Below are 27,435 nucleotides of genomic sequence, written 5' to 3'. Positions count from 1 at the left end.
ATTCTCTACCTCAGAGTTGTGGAGACCAGGTCAATAAATGTGTTTAACGAGGAGGTAGATAGATTTTTGAAATCTCGTGGAGTTGAGGGTGATGAGGAGCAGGCCCGAAAGAGGAGTTGAGGCCCGGGACAGATCAGCCATGATCTTATTGAATGGCGGGGCAGGCTTGAAGGGCTGAATGGCCTACTCCTGCTCCTATTTCCTATGTTCTGACTCTAACCACTGAGCCATGGCTGACACAGTGGAGTCATATGTGACATGTTGAGGACTGGTGATGATGTGCTCACGTATTAGTAGACAGGTTGTGCCAATTGGTGCAGTCTCATTAATCAAGTGCCCCCACATTCATGTGTGCGCATGTGCACGTGTGTGTCAACAGGGAATCTCTATTAGTAAGTTGTAGCGAGGCCCAGTGTATACCCATGCGAGTTTACATTGGCATGAAGCCTAGGGTTGCCAGCTATCCAGGATTGTCCTGAAGTCTCCTCGAATTAGAACATAATCTCCTGGACACTGCTGCGGTAAAAAAAAACCCAGGAGAGAAATCAAATTTGGTGGGGTTTTTTTTGTTTCATTTCTTTGAACACCTTTGTTTCTTAAAAGTAATAAAAATATTGGAGATGGCTAAAGAGGTCAGGAGGGGCAGTTGGTGACGTGAGGTCATGTGATGAAGCCTCCAGTAATCCGTCCAACCAGAGTTAGCGACCCTAGTAAGGCCTCCTTTGAGCGGAGTTGCTTTGCGCAGAGTGATGGCCCTCCATTCATCTGGCTGGGACTTGTGGTTTGGGGGTTGTCCACTTGCGTGGTCAGGAAGCCTCTTCCTGTGATAATAAAAACAAGAAATGCTGGAAATACTCAGCAGGTCTGGCAGCATCAGTGGAGAGAGAAGCAGAGTTAACATTTCAGATCAGTGACCTTTCATCAGAACTGGCAGATATTAGAAATGTAAAAGATTTTAAGCAAGTAAAGCAGGGGTGGGGCAAGAAATAACAAAGGAGAAGGTGTTGATAGGACAAGGTCACAAAGAATAACTGACCAGAAGGTCACGGAGCAAAGGCAAACAATATGTTAATGATGTACTGAAAGACAAAATGTCAGTACAGATAGGGTGTTAATGGACTGAAAACTGAACAGCCGCAAGCACAAACATGAAAAAATAACAGTGGGTAGGCACAGTAGAAACAAACTGAACAAACCAAAATAAAATAAACACAAAAAAGAAAAAAGAAAGAAGAAAAAATAACTAAAAATAAAAGTAAAATGGGGGGCCCGTCATGCTCTGAAATTATTGAACTCAATGTTCAGTCTGGCAGGCTGTAGCATGCCAAATCGGTAAATGAATATGCTGTTCCTCGAGCTTGTGTTGATGTTCACTGGAACACTGCAGCAATCCCAGGACAGAGATGTGAGCATGAGAGCAGGGGGGTGTGTCGAAATGGCAAGCTCGGGGTCATGCTTTCGGACTGAGCAGAGGTGTTCGGCAAAGCGGTCACTCAGACAGCGTTTGGTCTCCCCAATGTAGAGGAGACCACATTGTGAGCAGCGAATACAGTATACTACATTGAAAGAAGTACAAGTAAATCGCTGCTTCACCTGAAAGGAGTGTTTGGGGCCTTGGATAGTGAGGACAGAGAAGGTAAATGGGCAGGTATTGCACTATCTGCGATTGTAGGGAAAGGTGCCGTGGGAAGGGGACGAGGTGGCGGGAGTAATGGAGGAGTGGATCAGGGTGTCGTGAAGGGAACGATCCCTTCGGAATGCTGATAGAGGAGGGGAGGGGAAGATGCCTTTGATAGTGGCATCACGCTGGAGGTGGCGGAAATGGCAGAGGATGATCCTTTGGATATGGAAGTTGATGGGGTGGAAAGTGAGGACAAGGGGAACCCAGTTGCGGTTCTGGGAGGGAGGGGAAGGGGTGAGGGTAGAGGTGCGGGAAATGGGCTGGACATGGTTGAGGGCCCTGTCAACCAAAGTGGGGGGGAATCCTCGGTTGAGGAAAAAGGAAGACATATCAGAAGTGCTATCATGGAAGGTAGCATCATCAGAGCAGATGCATCGGAGACGGAGAAACTGGGAGAATGGAATGGAGTCCTTCCAGGAGGCAGGGTGTGAAGAAGTGTAGTCAAAGTTGCTGCGGGAGTCGGTGGGCTTATAATGAATATTAGTAGACAGCCTATCCCCAGAGATAGAGACAGAGAAGCCGAGGAAGGGGAAGGAAGTGTTGGAGATGGACCATGTAAAGGTGAGAGAAGGGTGGAAATTAGAAGCAAAGTTGATAAAGTTTTCTAGTTCCAGGCGGGAGCAGGAAACGGCACCGATACAGTCATCAATGTACTGGAAAAAGAGTTGGGGGAGGGGGCCTGAGTAGGACTGGAACAAGGAATGTTCGACATATCCCACAAAAAGACAGGCATAACTAGGACCCATGCGGGTACCCATAGCAACACCTTTTACTTGAAGGAAGTGAGTGGAGTTGTAGGAGAAGTTGTTCAATGTGAGAACAAGTTCAGCCAGGCGGAGGAGGGTGGTGGTGGATGGGGACTGGTTGGGCCTCTGCTCAAGGAAGAGCCCTCAAACCGTCCTGGTGGGAGATGGAGTTGTAGAGAGATTGGACGTCCATAGTGAAGAGGAGGCGGTTGGGGCCAGGAAACTGGAAATTGTCAAAATGACGTAGGGCGTCAGAAGAGTCACTGATGTAGGTGACAAGAGACTGGACCAGCGGAGAAAAGATAGAGTCAAAACATAGGAAGAAATAAATTTAGTGGGGCAGGAACAGGCTGAAACAGTGGGTCTGCCAGGACAGTCCTGTTTGTGGATTTTGGGAAGGAGGTAGAAGCGGGGTTGTGGGACTATGAGGTTAAAAGCTGTAGAGAGAAGATCTCCAGGGGAGATGAGGTCAGTGACAGTCCTGTGGACAGTCGCTTGATGTTCGGTGGTGGGGTCATGGTCCGGGGGAAGTAGGAAGAAGTGTCTGAGAGTTGGCGCTGAGTCTCTGCAAGATAGAATGTGGCCATTAAAGGAGTTGACTTTGACATCTGCACAGCTGTCCCAGGGAAATACTGTATCTTAGACTGCTCCAGCTGACTAATGGGAGCAGCAGTCTCCACTCAGGCCCTGCAGCTCAAATCCCAGATAAAAGGAAGGGCCTCCCTTGTAATTAAGCCCAAGGAATGTGGCTAAGTTCATTGATAAATCCTCACAAGCTTGGCTTCAAAGCGTTAAATAAGCAGAAGGCTGGGATGCAGGATCTGAAGAGGGTTTCAAGAAATCAAAGAGATGGCAGTGAAAGATCAAGGATTCTACTCGTTCTGCCCATGAGTCTATTTTCATCGGATTTTATATCTGTCTCTTGGCCATTTTCAGCCGGAATCGTCAGGTTTGTTTGTGTGTTACACTCTCTGCCCCTTTCAGATATACCTCTTTAAACATTCAGGCTGGGTCCGATGACATCATTGGGCCTTGACTGCGATTTGAACTCAGGACAGAGTAGGGAGGCTGCTGTCCAGCTGGGATGAAGAGAGTGGGGCCTGCTGGGAAGATGAAGAGCCTCAAGCATGTAGGTGTGTTTGCCTTGCCTTTTGTGGGACCAAAAGGACAAGGAAACTAAGCCCCACAAGGAAAGTTAAGCCTCCACTGCCCTGGACTCCCAATCCTGTGAGACCCTCCTTTCCCACACTTAGCTCTGTGCCACCTGTGACTGTGGTCTATCTGATTATCCTATAGGGTTTAGCCAGTGCCCACATTAGTGAATGTGACTCATCTCACTCTGATTCTGGATCGCTGAGAGCAAGTCTCATTGCTAGGCCCAGCAGTGTATTTCCCAACTGAACCATGCTGGAGGTAAATGCAATTTAGTATCCCTCCAGGGATTCTCAGTGTACATTTTGAGTGGTCTTCACGTGGCATTAATGGAACTGTAACAGCCTCACAATGGGCTCAGAGGCTTTACAGTTCCGTTCACACCAGCGGTGTGGCTGGTTCCATTTTGAAAAGGGCCTCCCAACAGGTGTCCAAAGTGCCCGCTTGTTTCAAGCGATAGGCCCATTTCAATATGGAGATTGAGATCCTATGACGTAAATTAGAACCCAATCACGATTTTAGGTCAGGACAGGTTGGAGCCTGCGCCTTGTTCATTCCGGCCAGTTCCCATGGGTGATGGTACCAAAAAGGCCTGGCAAAGATAAGTGCCAAATTATTTTCACGGGCCTTGGAGGAGCAGACGCCCATAAAAATAATCCAGTGCCACCCTAAAAACCTCACCCTCCGTGATCACTTACATTGCTGGAGGCTAACCTGCCCCATTTTGAGGCCTCAATTTGGTGAGCTGCAATAGGTGGCCTGTTTGACACCCTCCACCTTACCTGCTAGACTTAAGTGCCTCAAAATCATCGGGAATTGCTTCACTTCCAGAAGGCGGGCGGTTGGCCAGAAGTTAAAACAGACGGCACAGTGGCGCAGTGGTTAGCACCGCAGCCTCAGCTCCAGGGACCCGGGTTCGATTCCAGGTACTGCCTGTGTGGAGTTTGCAAGTTCTCCCTGTGTCTGCGTGGGTTTTCTCCGGGTGCTCCGGTTTCCTCCCACAAGCCAAAAGACTTGCAGGTTGATAGGTAAATTGGCCATTATAAATTGTCACTAGTGTAGGTAGGTGGTAGGGAAATATAGGGACAGGTGGGGATGTTTGGTGGGAATGTGGGATTAGTGTAGGATTAGTGTAAATGGGTGGTTGATGTTCGGCACAGACTCGGTGGGCCGAAGGGCCTGTTTCAGTGCTGTATCTCTAATCTAAAAAACCTCACAGTGTCAGGGAATAGTACAATTCAGAGCAGTACGTGTTAAGCGAACTCTACACTCTTTGTCCTGGTGCTAACCACCTGAATTTTTTTCATTTCTCTCTCCAGTGTCAAACCTTCCTGCGAGTCTAACCTCTGGTCCCTTCACTCACCTCATTTACAAGAATGTGACCGTTCCTGTCTACACCACTTTGAAAGGGGTAAGATAATAAACTGTTTTGCAAAAGTCTACTGGCTAAATACAAGTCGCAAGGAACTAGCTTAGGACTTCCCCCAAACACATTGCACTTTGGAAACTTGCTGCTAGGAGAGATGGTCGCATTTAACAGGAAGATGGAGGGTCAGTTATGTGGTGAGGCTATTACAAGGCATGTTATTTTCTGTTAATTCATATTAGGGATATGGACATTGCTGCCCATCCTTCAGAAAGGTGGTGGTGGACCTCCTCTTGAATTGCTGCAATCTGTGTGGTGAAGTTGCTTCCAAAGTGCTGTTAGGGAGCAACTTCCAGGATTTTGCCCATCGACAGTGAAGGAATGATGACATCATTCCAAGTCAGGATGATGTGTAATTGGGACGGGAACTTGTAGGTGGTGGTGTTCCCATGCAGCTTCTGCCGTTGTCCTTCTAGGTGGTAAAGATCACGGGTTTGGAAGGTGTTGTTGAAGGAGTCTTGGCAAGTTGCTACAGTGTCTCCTGTATATACACTGCTGCCACGGTGCACCGGTGGTCCTCTACTGTTGCTAAACTATCAGACTGCTTATCCGGCTTTCAGTACTGAATGAGCAGAAATTTCCTCCAATTAAATATTAGGACAACTGAAGCCATTGTTTTCGGTTCCCACTCCAAACTGCATTCCCTAACTACCGACACCATCCCTCTCCCTGACAAAAGTCTGAGATTAAACCAGATTGTTCTCAACCTTGCTGTCGCATCTGACCCCTCGATGAACTTCTGACCTCATATTCACATCATTACTAGGACCGCCTATTTCCACCTCCGTAACATCATCCCACTTCGCCCTGTCTCAGCTGATCATCTGCTGAAACCCTCATTCGTGCCTTTGTTACCTCTAGACTTGATTATTCCCACGCACACCTGGCTGGTTTCCCACATCCTAACCCCCCCGCCACCCCCGATAAATTTGAGGTCATTCAAAACTCTAAAATGAAATCAAAATACTGCAGATGCTGGAAATCTGAAATAAAAACAAAAAGTGCTGGAAATACTCAGCAAGTCTGGCAGCATCTGTGGAGAAAGAAACAGTTAACGTTTCAGGTCAGTGACCTTTCATCAGAACATGTTCATCACATGCTCTGCACTTTCTGTTTTCATTCAAAACTCAGCTGTCCATGTCTTAACTCGCACCAAGTCCCATTCATCTTTCACCCTGCACTTGCTGGCCTACACCCAGTCAAGGAATGTCTTGATTTTAAAAATTCTCATCCTAGTTTTCAAATCTCTCCATAGCCTTACCCCTCCCTATCTCTGTAATCACCTCCAGCCCCACCACCCTCCGACATCTCCGCGCTCTTCAAATTCTAGCCTCTTGAGCATCCCTGAAATTCATCGTTTCACCATTGGTGGCTGCACCTTCAGTTGCCTAGGCGCCAAGCTCAGGAATACCCTCTCTACACCTCTCTGCCTCTCTACCTCACTTTTCTCCTTTAAGACACTCCTTCGTCCAAGCTTTTGGTCATCAAACCTATTATCTCCTTTGTAGTTTGGTGTCATATTTTGTTTTATATTGCTCCTGTGAAGCACCTTGAGACCTTTTATGACATTAAAGGCACTATATAAATATAAGTTGTTGTTGTTAAGTGAACGTTTAGACTGGTGGAATGGGGAGGGGCATTCCAGCTGAATCCATTCCTTTTTTTTCCCTCACATCCACATTCCCTCCCAGGATTTGTTGGCATAGCGACCAGGAGTGAGAACACTGCTGGCTGATTGTTGAGTGGGGGAGACCCAGAAGATACTGAGGCCAGTGGCCAATAGTAGGATCTCAGCCATCACCCCAGCTGACATTAGCAGAGGCCTCGCTGTCCGAGTAGCTTTGTATTAAATTATCCATGGGTCGCTAAGGAGGTGTGTTAGGAATTCTTCCTCCTTCCATGGCTAACGATGCATGAAACAACTGATTTCTACCATTGTTTTGTGTCCAGCCCGGGTTATTTCCATAACAAGGACCCTGTTTATGTGAGCTGGTCATTATACTGTGTCATAACCCTTTATCAGGAGAACCAGCTAGATGTGAGTCGAGACTAGGTTGTCTCTCCACTCCCATTGGATGCAAGTACCCAAGTGAGGCCAGAGCTCTGGTCTTCTGCTCAGCATGGCTTCGTAATTAACCATTTGCCCATTCTTTTTCTCTGCGTTTGCCTCAGCTGGTGATGGGCATTGACTGGGCACTGCTGGCCATTTGCAACATGGTGTTCAATATTTAAAGGGGCAACGCTTCCAAATTTTCTGCTTCTGGGTGTCTCACATGGACTGTGGCGAGGAGGCACTTTGTGCTGTGGAGTTCTGTTTGAAAACAAATGAAGTGAAAGTTTTCCAAATATTTTATCACAGTGACTTTGGGAGGAATTTTATCACACCAGGACATGGAGGGGGAAGGGGGTTTAAATTATTTAAAAAAAAATAGGAAACCCAACCCCAACTTGCTGCAAAAATGCCGATTTCTGGTTTAGCCGTGGCAGCTTGGAGGTCGAGCGAGTGACCTGCTCTCAAAAGGCACGTCAGTAATTATAATATTTAAATGAGGCTGTGTGCCTCAGATTTTAGCAGCCACCTGGACTTAATAGCTGCAGGATGTGGGCATGGCTGATGAGGCCCTCCCTCCCTTCCTCCCCAACTCTGGTTCCTGGCTGCGGCCTCCCCTCCTGGCAGCCAACCAGCCTCTCAATCTGGCCAGTTGCCGGGCTGGAAATGGAAAAAAAAATTTCAATTATGGTCCTGCCCACACTCCCGCCATCGGATGCTAGATACATCCATCCTCGCCTTCCCACACCAAATGTACAGCAAACAGACTCTTTGTTACTCGATTTGGATGATTCTTGACTCTTAGTCAAATAGCCAATTTTGCCCATTTACAATATTTCTTTGATGCAAGTGCTCAAAGGAAATGAAAACAACATATAATTTTTCTCCTGGGTTTTTCTTGCAGTAGTATTCTGGAAGATAATCTTCAATTCCTGGAGACTCCAGGCCAAACCTGGAGGGTTGGCAACCCTAGTACACAACCTGGATATTTCTCTCTCCGAGTTCTATGCTTCAACTCAAAAGATTTAGACCCTAATTAGGAGGTCAGGTTGGACATTTTTAACTGCTGTTGATCATTCAAAATGAATGGCTGATTGTTTTCTTCTTGTTGATGGGCTTTTGACAGAAAGCCACACAGATCAGCACCATTCCCTTCCCGGATGAGTCCTCGGGATCCGACGATGACAGCAGTTCCCAAGCCAGCTTCCGAATGTCCACTGTGGGATCTGAACCGAGGAAAAACAGCAGCCCAGGGAGTCCCCGTGCTGTGAAAAGAGGTAGGTGATCAATGGGATCTGAAACAGAGTGCCTGGCTTCAGTCCTTGATGAGTAAAAGAAAATAACTTGCATTTATATAGCACCTCAGGACATCCTGAAATGCTTCACAGTCAATTAAGTACTTTTGAAGTGTTGTAAAGTTGGAAACACGGCAACCTATTTGCGCAGAAAAAGCTCCCACAAAAGGCAATGTTGTAATGACCAAATAATCTCATGGGATCTTTCACAACCACAGGAGAGGGCAGACAGGGCCTCAGTTTAACCTCTCATCCAAAAGATGGCACCTCCAATAGTGCAGTACTCCCTCAGTACTGCACTGATGTGTTGGCCTAGATTATGTGTTCAGGTTCCCTAGAGTGAAATTTGAACCCAAACCTTCTGACTCAGAGGCTGACACTGTAAAGCATGTTTATGGTATTGGAATATCCTACAGAGATGGAAATAACTTAGCAGTGGTGATTGAAAGCAGTTTCAAAGAGATAGCTTTGGGAGAGGCTTTTGTAGGACTGGAGCAAAGCAGCAAGATGAAGGGATGTGGGGCCATGATAGCTGAAAGATCTTGGAGAAGCTTGGTGGGGTAATATTCAGGATGTTCTACACTGTATCTAATCTATACTGTGAACACTTGTTGACTGCATTGAAGGCACCTTTAGCTAAAATATAAAAATTACAAACAGCTCATGGAATGTTGAGTAAATTGGGGCCTACTCAGTGACTGAGGTCACCCAAGTAGCAAGGGAACATGGCTTTGTCACATATCCTCAATTTGAATGAATTTGACAAGAAGGTAATTAACTTTTAGCTGCATTTAATCTTAATCAGTCTGACATACACTTGGTGCACTGAGAAAGTTCAGACAGGGTGTGAGGGTTGGGTTTACAGAGCAGACCAATGCATTGCCTATCTGATTGGATGATAGAGTTCATAGAGTTATACAGCACAGAAACAGGCCCTTCAGCCCATCGTGTCTGTGCAGGCCATCCAGCACCGACCTATTCTAATCCCATTTTCCAGCACTTGGCCCGTAGCCTCGTATGCTTATGACGTTTCAAGTGCTCATCTATATACTTCTTAAATGTTGTGATGGTTCCTGCCTCTACCACCCCTTCAGGCAGTGTGTTCCAGATTCCAACCACCCTCTGAGTGAAAAAACTTTTCCTCAAATCCCCTCTAAACCTCCTGCCCCTTACCTTAAATCTATGCCCCCTGGCTATTGATCCATCCGCTAAGGGAAAAAGTTACTTCCTATCTACTCTATCAATGCCCCTCATAATTTTGTACACCTCAATCAGGTCCCCCCTCCGCCTTCTCTGTTCCAAGGAAAACAACCCCAGCGTATCCAGTCTATCTTCATAGCTGAAATGCTCCAGCCCAGGCAACATCCTGGTGAATCTCCTCTGCACCCTCTCAGAGGGACTGAGGTATAGGCGGGGCCTCTTGGCACTACAGGATTTCTGGTGTCGATTATCCTGTGCAGACCTGCCCCACCAGGGATGATTTAATTGAGGTGTTTAGGATGACTTAAAGGAGTTGATAGGATAGACAGAGGGAAACTATTTCGACTGGTGGGGGAGTCCAGAACAAGAGGGCATAACCTTAAAATTAGAGCTAGGCTATTCAGGGTGAAGTCAGGAAGCATTTCTTCATACAAGGAGTACTGGAAATCTGGAACGCTTTCACTACCCCCCAAAAAAAGCTATTGAGGCTGGAGTCAATTGAAAATTTCAAAACTGACATTAATAGATTTTCCGAAGAAGGGTCACTGACCCGAAACGTTAACTCTGCTTCTCTTTCCACAGATGCTGCCAGACCTGCTGAGTGATTCCAGCATTTCTTGTTTTTGTTTCAGATTTCCAGCATCTGCAGTATTTTGCTTTTATTATATTAATAGATTTTTGTTAGGCAGGGATATTAAGGGATATGGAACCAAGACGGGTAGGTGGACGTAGATCTGATTGAATTGTGGAGCCTATACCTGTTCCTAAGTTCCAATCCCTTCCCTAACTGCCCATAGTTAATGCATGTGGTTGGATGAGCTTGAAACAGTTTATGAATGAGGGAGAAATCACAGTGTGCCTTTCTCCACAGGTGTCTCAATGTCCTCAGTCAGTTCTGAAAGTGATTATGCCATCCCCCCTGATGCCTGCTCAGTGGACAGCGATTACTCCGAGCCTGAGCACAAGCTCCTTCGAACCTGCTCCATCTACTCCACGGAGAGCAACTGCAATGTAGGTGATCAGCAGACCATTCTTTTAGTACTTTAGGGCTCTGAATGAAGGATCAGACATCAGCTTAAGGGATTACAGGAACCGTGGAATGTCCCTGGGGTGAAACATGCATGCTCAAAATTTGCCTGTATTGATCCAGCTATACTCAGATACAAGCTCCACACAACCATCTCTGCTGTGCAATTCCCTCCCAGATTGTTGTAAATCAATTCACCTGGAACCTTTACAAGCTTTTCAGATTCCCCCTATGCTCCTAGCAACCACCAGGGTCAAATCTGTCCTCATGACAATTATCCCTGGCTGCACCCTGTGTTTACACCATATAAACTAAAATAAGTCAGATGTGATAGGAAACTATTGAGGATGGAGGGGGAGTTAAACAAAGCAACAACTTGCATTTAAATAGTGCCTTAGGAAACATAGGAAATAGGAGCAGGAGTAGGCCATTTAGCCCCTCAAGCCTGATCCGCCCATTCAACTAGATCGTGGCTGATCTTCTACCTCAATGCCATAAATAGTACCACCGGATCTTTTATTTCCACCTGAGAGGGCAGATGAATATCTTTCATCTGCCTTAGTGTTGTAGTAATTCCCAAGGTACTTCACAGGGGTGTAATAAACAGTATTTGGCAGTCAGCCATGTAAGGAGATATTAGGACAGCTGACCAAAAGCTAGGTCAAAGAGGTAGGTTTTAAGGCGCGTCTCCAAGGAGGAGAGAGTAGGGAGAAAATTCCAGAGCTTGGGCTTCGGCAGTTGGAGGCACAGCTGCAAATCGGGGATGCGATTGGGGGAGACGGTGGTGTAGTGGTAATATCATTGAACTAGTAATCCAGAGGCCGAGCCTATTGCCCTGAGGAACACAGGTTCAAATCCCACCATGGCAGCTGGTGGAATTTAAATTCAATTAATTAGTAATTCAATTAATTAATAAAAATCTGGATTTGAAAGCTAGTCTCAATAATGGTGCCATGAAACAATCATCAGTTGTTGAAAAAACCCATTTGGTTCGCTAATGGCCTTTAGGGAAGGAAATCTGCCATCCTTATCTGGTCCAGCCTACATGTGACTCCAGACCCACAGCAATGTGATTGACTCTTAACTACCCTCTGAAATGACTGAGCATGCTATTCAGTTGTCAGGGGCATTTAGGGATGGGTAACAAGTGCTGGCCTTGCCAGCACCACCCACATACTATGAAAGAATAGAATCAATAGACAACAAACACAAACACTCTTCCAGGACTGATAACATGCCGTGTTTTTTCAATCTGAAACATTGCTGGACAAGAAGCTCAGTTTCTGGTGCCGGCCACATATTTTCCTTCCAATGACTCGCAATGTCTATAAAGGACAAGTGCGTCTAAAATCTCAATGGCACCCCCAGATCTGAGTAGTCATTTCTAACTTCTCTCTTCATCTTGGACCGGAGAAAAAAAGCACTGTCATTTAATAGGTGATACTTTTTCACCTCGAACCTCGTATTGTCACGGCTTTTTTCTCTCTTGCACTTTATTTTACGATACAACTGTTAGCATTGCTCCTCAAAAAATTCATCAGCAAACACAGTCTTCCTTCTTCTACTTCGTCACTGGGTTGGAAGCAAGACCCACTGAATTTCTTTCCTACTTTAATTTTTTTTCCAGGAGCCCAAAACTATGGTCCTTGAGAGGGTGCAGAGGAGATTTGCCAGAATGGTTCCAGGGATGAGGGATTTTAGTTACATGGTTAGGTTGGAGAAGCTGGGGTTCTCCTTGGAGCAAAGGAGATTACAGGGAGATTTGATAGAGGTGTACAAGATTATGACAGGTTTAAATCAGGTAGACAAAGAAAAGCTGTTCCCATTAGCTGATGGTACAAGGACCAGGGGAGACAGATTGAAGGTTTTGGGCAAGAGATGCAGGGGGAATGTGAGGAAGAACTTTTTTTTACACAGTGAGTGGTAATGATCTGGAACTCGCTGCCTATGAGGGTGATGGAAGTAGCGATGATCAATGATTTCAAACAGAAATTGGATAGGCACTTGAGCGAAATAAACTTGCAGGACTACGGGATAGAGTGGGGGAATGGGACTGATAGGGCTGATAGGATTGCTCTATGGAGAGCTGGCATTGGCTTGATGGGTCGAGTGGCTGCCTCCCATGCCTAATGACTCTATGACCTGCCACCTCCAAGCACCCTGCAGTCCTGCGAGTTTATTTCACTCAAGTGCCTATCCAATTTCCATTTGAAATCATTGATCGTCGCTGCTTCCACCACCCTCCTAGGCAGCGAGTATCAGGTCATTACCACTCGCTGTGTAAAAAAGGTTCTTCCTCACATTGCCCAAAACCTTCAATCTGTCTCCCCTGGTCCTTGTAACATCAGCTAATGTGAACAGCTTTTCTTTGTCTATCTGATTTAAACCTGTCATAATCTTCTATACCTCAATCTCCTTTGCTCCATCGAGAACAACCCCAGCTTCTTCCACCTACTCTTTAACTAAAATCCCTTATCCCTGAAACCATTCTGGTAAATCTGACAACCTACCGGTTAGTTCTTGAATTACTCCTTCTCGTCTCCTTTGATGCTGCTAAAAACAGTAGTTTTTCCTCACTCAGGTGGCTGCAGACTCCCTGACCCATCTACATTTGTGTTGATTGCAGGAGCCTTTAGAAAAGTCTGGTTACCTGCTGAAGATGGGAGGCCAGGTAAAGACGTGGAAGAGACGATGGTTTGTGCTGAGGAATGGCGAGATCCTGTACTACAAGTCACCTGTGAGTACCCCAAGTCAGAGCCTTGACAATAGGAGTGGAGGTACTTGAGTTAATATTGGAGGCATCTGAGCTTGATGCTTTGAAAATGCAATTAGATTCTTAATATGTTGCGCTTTTCTCTGTCCGTCGGCATTGCAGAGTGATGTCATCCGCAAGCCCCAGGGCCGGATTGAGCTCAGCTCCTCCAGTCGTATCGTTCGTGGGGAAGGGGCACAAACCTTTCAGGTGAGAATCTGCATCCCTGCTCTGTGCTGGGTGTGAACGCCTGCCTCCATCTTCACCCTGTCTCAGCCCGTCTGCTGCTGAAACTCTCAACCATGCCTTTGTTACCTCCAGACCCGACTATTCCAACAGTCTCCTGGCCGGTCTCTCCCACCTTGCACCCCCACAACTGCGCCCCCCCCTCCCCAATAAACTAGAGCTCATCCAAAACTCTGCTGCCTGAATCATAGAATCATAGAAAGTTTAAGGCACAAAAAGAGGCCACTTGGCCCATCGTGTCTGTGCCGCCCAAAAAACGATCCACCTATTCTAATCCCACGTTCCAGCATTTGGTCCGTAGCCCTGCAGATTACAGCACTTGAGCTGCATATTCAGACTCCTTTTGAATGAGTTGAGGGTTTCTGCCTCAACTACCCTTTCAGGCAGTGAGTTCCAGACCCCCACCACCCTCTGAGTGAAAAAGCTTTTCCTCATCTCCCCTCTAATTTTTCTACCAATCACTTTAAATCTATGCTCCTTAGTCACTGACCTCTCTGCTAAGGTGAAATAGACCCTTCACCTCCACTCTATCCAGGCCCCTCATTTAATGTACAAAAATTTTGTACATTTCAATCAGATCTCCCCTCAGCCTTCCCTGTTCCAAGGAGAACAAACCCAGCCTATCCAGTCTTTCCTCATAGCTGCATTTTTCCAGTCCTGGCAACATCCTCATAAATCTCCTCTGTACTCTCTCTAGTGCAATTATATCCTTTCTGTAATGAGGCGACCAGAACTGCACACAGTACTCAAGTTGTGGTCTAACCAATGAGTTATACAGTTCCAGCATAACCTCCCTGTTCTTATATTCTACACCTCGGTTAATAAAGGAAAGGGTTCCATATGCCTTCTTAACCACCTTATCAACCTGTCCTGCTACCTTCAGGGATCTGTGGACATTCACTCCAAGGTCCCTCGCTTCCTCTACACTTAGTATTTTCCCATTTATTGTGTATTCCTTTGCCTTGTTTGACCTCCCCAAATGTATCACCTCACACTTCTCCAAGTTGAATTCCATTTGCCACTTTTCTGCCCATCTGACCAGACCATCAATATCTTCCTGCAGCCTGCAGCTATCCTCCTCACTATTTACCACACGGCCAATCTTTGTGTTGTCTGCAAACTTCTTGATCATGCCCCCTACATTTATGGCTAAATCGTTAATGTACACCACAAAAAGCAGTACTGAGCCCTGCAGAACGCCACTGGAAACAGCCCTCCTGTTGCTAAAACACCCGTCAACAATTACCCTTTGTTTCCTGCCACTGAGCCAATTTTGTATCCACCTTGCTGTATTTCCCTGGATCCCATGGGATTTTAATTTTTTTAACCAGTCTGCCATGTCGGACCTTGTTAAAAAGCCTTGCTAAAATCCATGTAGACCACATCAACTGCACTACCCTCATCTATCTTCCTTGTTACTTCTTCAAAAAATTTGATCAAGTTGGTCAAACAAGATCTTCCCTTAACAAATCCATGCTGACCATCCTTGATTAACCTGTGCCTTTCTAAGTGACAGTTTATCCTCTCTCAGAATAGATTCTAATAATTTGCCCACTTATGAGCTTAGACTGACTGTCCTGTAATTATTCAGTCTAACCCTTGCTCCCTTTTTAAACAGAGGTACAACATTAGCAGTTCTCCAATCGTCCGGCACCACACCTGTATCCAGTGAGGACTGGAAAATGATGGTCAGACCTTCTGCTATTTCCTCTCTTGCTTCTTTTAACAGTCTATGGTACATTTCATCTGTCCCTGGTGATTTAGCAACTTTCAAGGATGCTAATCCCATTAATATTTCCTCTCTCCCTAAGTTTATCACATCTTAATGTATTGATAAAACATCTTTGGGTTCACTTTGATTTTGCTTGCCAATATTCTTTCATGTCCTCTCTTTGTTTTCCTAATTTCCTTTTTGATTTCATCCCTCCACTTTCTATACTCTCGGCTTCCTGTAGTATTGAGTTCTCGGTGTCGGACATAAGCTTTCCTTTTCTGCCGTATCTTACCCTGTAAGCTCCTTGACATCCATGGTGCTCTAGATTTGGCCACCTCACCCTTTTTCTTTGTGGAAACATGTTTACTCGGAACCCCTTGAATCTCCCCTTTGCCTCAAATGTATCTTAATTCGCATCAACTCCTGTTCACACATCATCCCTGTGCTCACTGACCTACAATGGCTCCTTGTCCAGCAATGCCTCAATTTTAAAATTCTCATCCTTGTGTTCAAATCCCTCTATGAGCTCCTCCAGCCCTACAACCCTCTGACAACTCTGTGCTCCTCCAATTCTGAACTGTTGTACATGCCCGATTTTCACTGCTCCACCACTGGGTGCTGTGCCTTCAGCTGCCCGGGCACTATCCTCTGGAATTCCCTTCCTAAATCTCTCTGCCTCGTTACCTCTCTCTCTCCTCCTTTCAGACACTCCTTAAAACCTACCTCTTCTGCCGTGCGTTTTCTCATCTTTTTTAATTAATGTATCTTTACGTGGCTCAGTGGCAGATTTTGTCTGTTTACACTTCTTTTGAAGTGCCTTGGGACATTTTACTACTAATTGTTAAGCTACTTTATTTCACAGCAAGTGAATATAGTGCCAGTTTTTATCAAATTCACTTAGTTCATTCAGTAAAACTTACCTTATGTGTTAATACAAATGAATGAACACACTACACTTTTCCAGATCAATAGACTTAAAGAAAATAACTGTTAATTGCCCTATTGCGTGCCAAACCTCTGTATGAGCTTGCCATTGTAGCTCTCTGTTTCAAAAGCATGATTGTCTTCACTGCCCTTGCTAACTATCTTGTGGCTATATCCCTATTTATGTCCCTCTGTTCACAGTCAGATGGGACCAGAGACTTCCAAACACAAAGGGTGTGAAGTGCTTATTGCATACTAAGACGAGCTTAAAACAATTATTTATCTGTTTACTGTCTTAGGGGGAAGACAACTTCCATGTACTATATTAACCACACTTCATCTAGATGCCTTTTTAAAAAAAATTGCGAATGTACTTTGTTTTAAAATCCCAACATTCAAATTCTTTTTTTCCAAACCTTTACTATGGAAAAAAAAGTCCAAAAAAAACCAAGCCTGTAATGGGACAAGTCACAGAAACATATTGCACAGCATCAAAGTGTATTGAAATAGGTTCTGTTTTTCATAGAACACATTGGAGCCAATATATCAATGTACCCAGCCACAGAATGGAGTGTGCAGTTGAATTTTCAATGATGCAGTGCGGCCTCACTTCAGGGAACCTGGCAGCTACAACCCTTTCGCAAGTGGCTGAAGAAGTGTCCCGTTGTGATTCGTTGTTGCTTGTCTCTCCTGCAGCTGGTGACCGAGAAAAGGACATACTACCTGACTGCTGACTCCCCAAACATCCTGGAGGAATGGATCCGCGTGCTCCAGAGCATTCTGAAGGTTCAGCTGGCCAACCCTGTCATCACGCAGATTGAATCAAAGCCATTTGTCAGAGGCTGGCTGACCAAGGTAAGAGGCTGATGTAAATTCAGCAAACATTTGACGCTGTCAAACAATATCTCGCCCATCCTGTGACTTTGGTTCTATGAGGACATGACAATACTCATCTGGTACCTGCTTCTGATTAGCAATCATTGCTTCTAAATAGTCATCCTTGGCTCAGTCAGTTGCACTCTCACTTCTAAGTCAGAGTGTTGTGGGTTCAAGCCCCACCCCATAGATCTGAGCTGTACTGTCAGAGGTGCCATCTTCAGATGTGATGTAAAACCAAGGCCCCATCAGCCCTCTCAGGTGGACCTAAAAGATCCCGTGGTACTATTCGAAGAAGAGCAGGGGAGTTCACCTTGGTACCCTGTCCAACATTTATTCAAAATCACTAAAACAGATTACCTGGTCGTTTATCAGTTTGCTGTGTGTGGGAGCTTGCTTGTAATTGCTGCATTTCCTATATTACATCAGTGACTACATTTCAAAAGCACTTCATTGGTTGTAAAGCACTTTGGCAGGTCCCGAGGCCACTATAGAAATGCAAGTTCATTGTTTCTTCATTATGAACTTGTTCTGTGACTCCAGCCTATGGATTTTTCGGTTTCATCAATTTCACTTGGCACCTATAGAGACCTGTGGGGAAAATACCAAAAGAAGTACAGGACTGATTAGCAGCATAGTGCACAGTGCAGCTGAGCCCCAGAGTGTTAGGCCACAGAGTGCTGGGATCACATCCATGATCCTCAACATTGATGGTTCCCAGTCTTGGCTGTGGCTTTCAGAGAGTAGATGCCGGGCACTTCTTCACAGGAGCAAGCCTTTGGATTAGTGGTAGAATTCCCACCCCCTGAGTGAGAAAGTGCAGGGCACAAACCCCACTTCAGACACTCCCAGCATGTGGAGAGCAGAGCTCTGCCTCTGAATTCTGGGCTGTCTGGTTAGCGTGGGTGGTCCCCAAACTCATGTATGGATTGTAGGGGCCCATACAATCCTCCCGCTGTACAGGGGGCTAACCACCTTATCAGCTGGTGATGGCTGTGGAAGGATAATTCACATCGCAGCCTGTCAGGCAGTTAATCATCCTGCGAGTCCTTCCACTACTTCTCACTGTTCTTCAAGGAACAGCATGAAGATGCAAAAACAACCTCATCACAGAAAGGAATGGAGTCTCAAAGAGAGTGGCACTTCCAGCTCCCTCGGACGTGGCTCTTAGCCACTGATTCTAGAGTGCCATTAGTAGACACCGAGGGTGCATGTCCCTATCAATTGGAGTTCAGAATATAGGGGATACTAGGATCAGGAAGAGGACAATAAGCCCCATCTAAAATAAAGACAGAAAATGCTGGAAATCACTCAGTGGATCAGGCAGCATCTATAGAGAGTTAGCATTTCAGCTCAATGTCCTTTCCTCAGAACTGGAAGAAGGCAAAGATTTAAAAGCTTTTCAGCAAGTAGAGAATCAGGGAAAAGGAGGCAACAGGGAAAGGTCTAATAGGATGGAGGGCAGGCGTGATTAGATGTGATCCTATTCCATAGCGTGAGATGTATCAAAAGCAGACAGGGTTATCAGTGGGAAAGAGAAACCCGTGAAGGAAAGAGTTAAATAAAGCTTTCGAGAGTTATGTTTTACAGCAAAGATCTCAGACTTCAGCAACGTGGGAAGTAAGTACACTGCACAATGTGACATTTTCCCACCATGCCCCTTTATTAAGACAGTAGATAAACATATTTATCTTTTCCCCCTTAAGACAGTAATCCAGTAATGGACTATGGGGAAAGAGCAGGGGTGTCGAATTAACTGGATAGCTCTACTAAAGAGCTGACACAGGAACAAGGGGCTGAAAGGCCTCCTTCAGTGCTGTCTCATTCTATGATTCAATGAGAATATTCTTGCCTCACTCTGTGAGAACAAAAAGCAGACAGGATTTGGGAGGAAGGGTCACTCCATGTACTTACTGCTCCTGCCTGTGTGCAAAGCACAGTACACACAGAGTGTGTGACATTAATCAATGAGGATGAGGTTTAGTGGTGTGTAGAGGGTGCTGGGTAGAGGCAGGGTGATGGGGAGGTGAAGTTGTGTTTTTGCAAAATGGGTAATATCAAATCGGCAATCCATCTCACACTCTGGCTGATATTCAGTTCCAATGAAGTCAGTGGTAAAGAAGATAGGGCAGGGCATGAAATGGTTGTGAATCCACTTTGTGTTACTAACTGAGGATTGATTTCACCCCCAGGGTGTTGTGACTGCAGCATCTAGTAGATGGTGTGTTTGTGTCGAGTATACTTTGGCCGCAACACATAGCCCAATAGATTCAGCCTGCCAGATGTTTCTTCTGCATCAGCGCGACTAAACAGCTGTTTTGCATTTTTGCCCAGTATTGGGAGGAGCTGAGTCACTCGCTCATTTGCAATTACAGAGAGTACACTTTTGAGTTGGCACCAGTTCAGAAGCAATGGTTCAGCAAAACCAGTTAAGTCATTTGAATTGGTGCCAGAGCAGAAGAATGTTCAAATCACTTCCTTTATTTTTGAGCTGAGATTCAGCTGACAGTTTATTTTTGATCAATTCTTCCTATGAAAGTCTCCCCCACGCAGTATCTTCTCCTGAAACCTTTGCCCCATCCCTCACTCCCCTGCACTGACATCCAGATGCAAAGGCAACCATTTATTGCTTGAACAGTGTTGCCACAAGTATGCCTGGAGACATCGGTTGACTTCAGTACCATTTCTTTTGGATCTTTCTACATTCCCATCAATCAGCGGACTCAAATTCAGTACCATCCTGTGGCTACATCATTTTATGTGGCTTTCAAACACACAAAGACAACTTTTATCACAAAGGTCTTCCAGTACTCTGGCAGGTGAAGCATAACCACATGATATCCCACTTAGCATACTGGGGTACATAAGAACATAAGAAATAGGAGCAGGAGTAGACCATATTGAGCCTTGAGCCTGCTCCGCCATTCAGTATGATCCTGTCTGGTCATCCATCTCAACTCCACTTTCCTGCCTACTCCCCATATCCCTTGATTCCCTGAGATCAAAAATTGATCGCTCTCTGTCTTGAATATACTCAACAATCCACAACCCTCTAGGATGGAGAATTCCAAAGATTCTCAACCCTCTGAGTGAACCCTGCAATTCTCCACCCAGCAGGTTGTTTATCATGAGTGTGTGCTGAGACAGTTGCTGTCAGCTGTTAACAGGCAGGGGAGGCTCCAAAGCCAAGCTCGCCTGATATTGAAGCACATCTATTTTCCAGGAGGACTCATTGTCTAATGTTGGAAGTGGGAATGTCAGTTAATATCTCCAGTGCTTCAACCCTCCTCCAACTCTGTTCTTCCTGCTCTGGACTCTTGTGCAACCCCCACGTCTTTCACTCCACTAATGACACCCATGCCTTCAACTGACTAGGCCCGAACCTCTGGAATTCTCTCCCTAAAGCCCGGCAGCTCTCCTTCTCCTCCTTTCAGCTGCTCCTCAAAACCTACTTCTTCACCCATGTGTTTGGCACCTATCCTAATGACTCCTTCTTTGGCTTAGTGTCAGTTGTTGTCTGATTATGCTCCTGTGAAGTGACCCGGAACATTTTTCCTGCATTAAAGGCACCATATAAATGCAAGTTGGTGATCTATTTTGTCCCTTTCCTGGTCCAGATGTTGTGGGGCCAGTTATTGCATGAACTGCCACCCCAGCTGAGATCAGCTAACTCGGGGAAAACCTGAGACATTCTAGTCTTTGTGTCACTCTTTTGAGATGAAGCTTGCGCACTTTTGTTTTGAGCGATGTCAAAGATGAGGAATCAGTGATCTTTCTGAAGTCGAGGGTTGCTCAGGTCATAAAATGACAGCTGGTTTAGCCTTGCCTGTGTGTGTTCTGTTATTGAGGATTGTGAGAGGATTGTATTGAGGATTGTCAGAGGATACAGCAGGATATAGATCGGTTGGAGACTTGGGCGGAGAAATGGCAGATGGAGTTTAATCCGGACAAATGTGAGGTAATGCATTTTGGAAGGTCTAATACAGGTGGGAAGTATACAGTAAATGGCAGAACCCTTAGGAGTATTGACAGGCAGAGAGATCTGGGCATACAGGTCCACAAGTCACTGAAAGTGGCAACGCAGGTGAATAAGGTAGTCAAGAAGGCATACGGCATGCTTGCCTTCATCGGTCGGGGCATAGAGTATAAAAATTGGCAAGTCATGCTGCAGCTGTACAGAACTTTTATTAGGCCACTCTTAGAATATTGCGTGCAATTCTGGTCACCACACTACCAGAAGGACGTGGAGGCTTTGGAGAGGGTACAGAGGAGGTTTACCAGGATGTTGCCTTGTCTGGAGGGCATTAGCTATGAGGAGAGGTTGGATAAACCCGGATTGTTTTCACTGGAACGACGGAGGTGGAGGGGCGACATAATAGAGGTCTACAAAGTTATGAGCGGCATGGACAGAGTGGATAGTCAGAAGCTTTTTCCCAGGGTGGAAGAGTCAGTTACTAGGGGACATAGGTTTAAGGTGAGAGGGGCAAAGTTTAGAGGGGATGTGCGAGGCAAATTCTTTACACAGAGGGTGTTGAGTGCCTGGAACTTGCTGCCGGGGGAGGTGGTGGAAGCAGGTACGATAGCGACGTTTAAGAGGCATCTTGACAAATACATGAATAGGATGGGAATAGAGGGATACGGTCCCCTTAAGTGCAGAAGGTTTTAGTTTAGGCAGGCATCAAGATTGGCGCAGGCTTGGAGGGCCGAATGGCCTGTTCCTGTGCTGTACTGTTCTTTGTTCTTGTAATGAGACTGCCTCTTAAACTACCTGCCCTGGTAATTTTGGAGCATGATTAATAGAAACAGTATAATTTAATGATACGCACCAGCAAGCTTTTGTTCTTACAGTGATGCATCCTGAATCACATTTTGAAAAGACAGCTTGACCCCGGGAAGGTTATTCAACCTTTGATTCAGTGTTGGGTGGAATTGACAGCTCAGTTGCCTCTAATTCAAACTCTGTTCTATTCAAGGGCATAATGTTTGGGGGGAGAGATTATCCTCCATTTTGAACACCTGCAGTTTTAAACCTTGGCAAAATAGGGAATGGTGGTTGGTATTCAAGCCGAGGCTCAAAAACGGTCAAGAAGCTTGGGCCAACCTTCCTTCAGCCATTTTGTCTCCTGCAGGGGTCAATCATGTAAGCATTGTCTGGGTCAAAATATTGATCACATTATAGGCCCAGGCTTGGCTATCCATGAGGTAGTGAGTCCCAATTTACTGCAGACTTGCCCCATGGTTAATCTTACTACAAAATAAAGATGCCCCATTCACTCTGAGTCTTGGTGGTTGACTGTTCTTAATGTATATTACAGGTGAGGCATGGCTACTCGAAGCTGGTCTGGTGCTCCCTCATAGGAAAGACATTCTACTACTTTCGGAACCAAGATGACAAGGTATTTAAAGGCCACCAGTGAGTCAATCTAGCAACAGAGTGAAGCCAGCTGATCGAGGGGCAAGTGGGTTCTGACTGGTGCCTCTCTGTGAAATCCGAGCTATCCACAGTGGCTGCTTATGGTCTCTGCCTGGCATGAGACATGGGGATTGAATACATCCATGTTAGCCCAGTATGTTTACCACATGTGGCTCATTAGAAATCCATATGTGGCAAATTGCATTTATCTTTAACCTTTTTATGGGTTTGACGGTAAGATGAAAAGCAGAATGTGCGATTGTTCTTTGATCATTGTGAGCACTTTACTCCCTTTGTTACTAAATGGTGATAGATGTTTGTTAAGTAAATATACACATGGGAAGTACATTTATTTGTACTGTGCAAGTGCATCTGAGGCGTTCGCTACTAAAATTAGTGCACGTCGTTAAAATGGTATTGCTGTAGCAACATCTGTGGCTAGTCAGTGATTTCTATTGGACAACACTGAAATACATAATTACTTGAAAGCACAAATGAAGATGGATAAAGCTATAAGAAAGGTCAAAAACGATCAGGGTTTTATGACCATACCATACAACCATACGAATTAGGAGCAGAAGTAGACCATTCGGCCCCTCGAGCCTGCTCCGCCATTCAATAAAATCTGTTCTGACTTGAATTCCACACTCCCATCTAACCCCGATAACCTGTGATTCCCTTGCCTAACAAGAATCTATCTAACTCCACCTTAAAAATATTCAATGACCCCGCCTCCACCACCTTCTGAGGCAGAGAGTTCCAAAGTCACACAACCCTCTGAGAGAAAACATTTCTCCTCATCTCTGTCCTAAAAGGCGACCCCAAATTTTAAAACAGTGCCCCATAATTCTGGACTCCTCCATAGGAGGAAACATCCTTTCCACATCCGCCTTGTCAAGACGTTCAGGATCTTATATACTTCAATCAAGTCTCCCCTCACTCTTCTAAACTCCAGTGAAAACAAGCCCAGTCTGTCCAACCTTTCCTCATAAGACAAGCCGCTCACGCTAGGTATCAATCTAGTAAACCTCCTCTGAACTGCCGACAACGCAATTACATCCCTCCTTAAATCAGGAGACCAAAACTGCACACAGTATTCGAGATGTGATCTCCCCAATGCCCTGTATAACTGAAGCATAACATCCTTACTTTTATTTTCAATTCCTCTCATAATAAAGGATAGCATTTCATTAGCTTTCTTTGTGACCTGCTGTACCTGCATACTAACTTTTTCTAACTCATGCACTTCAACACCTAGATCCCTCTGCACCTCGGAATTCTGCAGTCATTATCCATTTAAGTAATACTCTGCTTTTTTATTCTTCCTGCTAAAGTGAACAACTTCACATTTTCCCACATTATACTCCATCTGCCAGATTTTTGCCCATTCACTCAACCTATCTATATCGGTCTGCAACCTCCTTATGTCCTCTTCACAACATACTTTCCTACCAACTATCTTTGTGTCATCTGCAAATTTAGCTACCATACCGTCTCTCCCCTCATCTAAGTCATTGATATAAATTATAAAAAGTTGAGGCCCCGGCACAGACCGACTCGACTCGTCACATCCTGCCCTCAGAAAAGGACCCATTTATGCATACTCTCTGCGTTCTGCCAACGAGCCAATCTTCTATCCATGCTAATATGTTATCCCCCCCACCCCCACACCATGAGCACCTACTTTGCACAATAACCTTTTATGTGGCACCTTGTCAAATGCCTTCTGAAAATCCAAATAGAGTACGTTATAAGTATGGGAGTACAGTACAAGGGGAAAGAATAATGATGAACATTGGATGGGCCTCAGTTAGAGTATTGTATGCAGTTTTGGAAGCCTCATTATAGAAAGGACATTAAAACCATTGAGAACGTTTGGTATTGATCACCAAGGTACTGGCAGAAATGGGAATCTATAGTTACGAGGACAGCCTGTTTCCACTGGAGCAGAAAGAGCAAAGAGGAGATTTAATAGAGGTTTTTTAAAGGATGAAGGGGTTTTAATGGCGTGAATAGGGAATAATTATTTTCTCTGGTTGGGGAGTCAGTAGTTATAAAAATTGTCACTGAGGCTGAAGAGAGAAATTGAAAGAGATTTCATTGTAGCGAGAATTGTTGGAGCACGGAATGCTTGACCACAGGTTCCCTTTAAAGGAAAGTTTGATCAAAAGTTGAAACAGTTGGGGATATAGGTCTATGGGAAGAGAGCAGGGCAATGAGGTTAATTTTGGAATGCACTAGCAAAGAGCAGCACAAACACAATGGGCTGTATGGCCTCATCTCACGCTGCAGATTTCTGTAGTTATAGATGGTGTGTTATGGTCAAATAACAGTTTGGTTTTGTTGCTTGTTATGCCCAAAAAAATCACTTAATTTGAGGGGTTAATGTAACGGTTGCTTTATTTCAGGCGCTCCGGATATAAGATGCTAGAACCTTTGTTTGAGGGGAGAAAATTTGGGATCTAGGGAACATAGTGCCCAGGTTTCCAATTACTGTTGCCAGCTGTTGGAATCTTTGCAAATGGTTGATAAGGGGCCGATGGAGTTGATGCTTACTCTGTGACTGTTCACCCCTCTACCCATACTGGCCCTGATCAGGAGGACATAATAGGTTCATGGTTATTTCTATGAACATCAATGGGTTAACCTCCCAGGATGCAAGCTTTAGCTGGGGTGGACGTGGCCCATCTCCACGAGCCAGTTTTCCCTCTATCTCGGTAGACTGCACTCTAACTCTGTCCAAGCAATGAAGAGCAGCAATCAACAAAGCCAAGAGAATGTTGAACTACATAGCTGGTACAATTCAGAAGTGATCATTATCAAACTGTACGGAGCTCTGGTCAGACCACTCCCTGAGTACTGGTGTTGTGGTCACAGTGAGACAGGCCAGATATTTAAGGACTGGAGACAATGACAATCTTGAGGGGTGGTCTGCAGTGTTGAAGGCCTGACTGAGCTTTGTGAATGACTGAAAAGACTTGTGGGGTGGACCATAACGATTGGACAGCCAACTGGAGGAGCTCACTGTCCATTTGGGCAGGGAAGAGCCAGAGCCATTTTGAGGCCCAGGCCTCATTTGAAACAAACAGAAGAGATGGGGAATCAGGCTGACTCAATATTGATGGAAGGGCAGGGAGGATAGTGGCGAAACAGCCCAGATGATTTTTGTGGGGCCTGGAGCAGCACTATTATTTTTCCTAGACCCAGAACAATAATTTGAAACTTACCTTTTTGGGGTCTTTTTGGCTGTATTGCCGGTAAAAAAAAAAAGGTCAGTGTGTGCATAGCCTAGGCTCAGGCTCCAATCAGTCTGAAACTGAGAAACAGGGTCCATGGGATCCTGATTTGCATATTAAAAGGGGCCTACTGCCTGAAATAAGTGGGAGTTTCATCCATCTTGTGGTAGGCTGCAGTAGAATGGCAGTGATCAAAGCATCAGTTGTAACATGGTGGTGAGTCTACTGACCCCATTTTGAGGCCATTAACTATCCGCAAATGTAAGCTTTATGCCGTCATACTGTGCTGGCTTCATGAATGAGGGACATGAGCAAAGCAGTTTGATCTTGTTTGAAATGCTTCCTTTGGTCATTTAGTTCCCGCTGGGCCATCTGAAGGTCCGAGAGGCTAAAGTCGAAGAGGTGGATCGTTCCTGCGACTCCGACGAGGATTACGAGGCGGGAGGCCAAGGGTTCCTTTCCTCACACTTCACTCTGGTCATCCATCCAAAGGATCAAAGTCCGACTTACCTGCTTATTGGAACTAAACAGGAAAAGGTAAAGAGACGTGTTGGAAATGGGGAGAATAAAGTTCAATTTGAGCCCAAATGTGTTCAGGAGAGAACAGGGTGGGGGTGGGGGGGGGGGTGGAATGGAGGGAACATTTGCCAAAGAAAACAGTCTTGGCTATCGTCTAGCTGCAGTTCAGTGGAGTTCCCCTCACTGCATACAGTGCAGTCTGGTATATAATCAGGCCTGCACACTATAGTAGGGCTGCCAACCCTCCAGGATTGCCCTGGAGTCTCCAGGAATTAAAGATTAATCTCCTGGACACTGTTACAAGCAAACTGGGAAAAATTATAGGGCCATTAAAAAAAATTATGTTCTTAAAAAGTTATTTGAACACTTGTTGGCTAATCATAAAAATATTGGATGTGGGGGAGAAAAGCTGCTTGACTGACAGTCAAGAATCATCCAATTATGTGATGGAGTTTGCTTTCTAATTGGCATCAGAAAGACCAGGATGGACATGTTGGGTGACCAATGGCGAGAGTGTTGGTGTGGAGTGGGGTGAGTGAAGGCAGTAGGTCATGTGATGACACTTTCAGGAATATATCCAACCAGAGTTGGCAACCCTATTCAAAAAGTTGATCCCAACTAGGGCACATTGTAATCAAATCTAAACCCAAAGGAAGGCTATAGCTCTGGGCAGTAAACAGTAACAAGTTAACAGTATTCCACCAAACCTTATGTCTGGGAGAAGCAGTGATATGGTGGGCTTGTGGTTGGATTCCTGTATTCTCACTTGAGAACCAATCACCCAATTACAGGGTGTCCACGGATTTAAGGGGACCCTGTCCACATTGATGTAAGTGTCCGAGGGTCAGTTCCAGCCTTTGATAGAAAACTGCTGCTGGCTTGTTCCAAATCAGGACAGGGTCAACATACCCAATCCTCACTGCTCCCCCAACTGCAACCCTGCTGCCTGCAGAGCCATGACTGTCCCCTGCTCTCCCAGCTCCGATCCCCATTGTATTCCTGGACTCATTCCTCACCCTGTCCCAGAGCAGCCCCACATCCGACTGCCATCTCAGTCCTGACCCCTGCCCCCCACTCTGCTCTCCCAGCCAAGATGCACCCCTCCTCCCTGACTCTCCCAGCTCTGATTCCCAATGCAGGTCAGTCAGGACTTGTGGGGAGAACAGATAAATTAATGT

General features: G+C 45.4%; 1 protein-coding gene across 3 annotated transcripts in view; it reads left to right on the top strand.

The window, feature by feature from the left end:
* plekhh1 (pleckstrin homology domain containing, family H (with MyTH4 domain) member 1) overlaps positions 1-27,435 on the top strand; it is a 155,090-nt gene that overhangs the window by 91,413 nt on the left and 36,242 nt on the right. For all 3 annotated transcript variants that reach the window (XM_068039623.1, XM_068039624.1, XM_068039622.1), the window contains 8 exons: positions 4,899-4,990; positions 8,182-8,332; positions 10,422-10,561; positions 13,204-13,314; positions 13,453-13,539; positions 16,910-17,068; positions 22,405-22,485; positions 26,096-26,275. In XM_068039623.1, coding sequence (XP_067895724.1) covers positions 4,899-4,990; positions 8,182-8,332; positions 10,422-10,561; positions 13,204-13,314; positions 13,453-13,539; positions 16,910-17,068; positions 22,405-22,485; positions 26,096-26,275 — 1,001 coding nt within the window. The remainder of the gene's footprint in view (positions 1-4,898; positions 4,991-8,181; positions 8,333-10,421; positions 10,562-13,203; positions 13,315-13,452; positions 13,540-16,909; positions 17,069-22,404; positions 22,486-26,095; positions 26,276-27,435) is intronic.

This window comes from Heterodontus francisci, chromosome 9, assembly GCF_036365525.1.
Source record: "Heterodontus francisci isolate sHetFra1 chromosome 9, sHetFra1.hap1, whole genome shotgun sequence".
Lineage (NCBI taxonomy): Eukaryota > Metazoa > Chordata > Chondrichthyes > Heterodontiformes > Heterodontidae > Heterodontus > Heterodontus francisci.
Note: the sequence above shows the minus strand (reverse complement) of the source record. Positions and strands in the feature narration are given on the sequence as shown.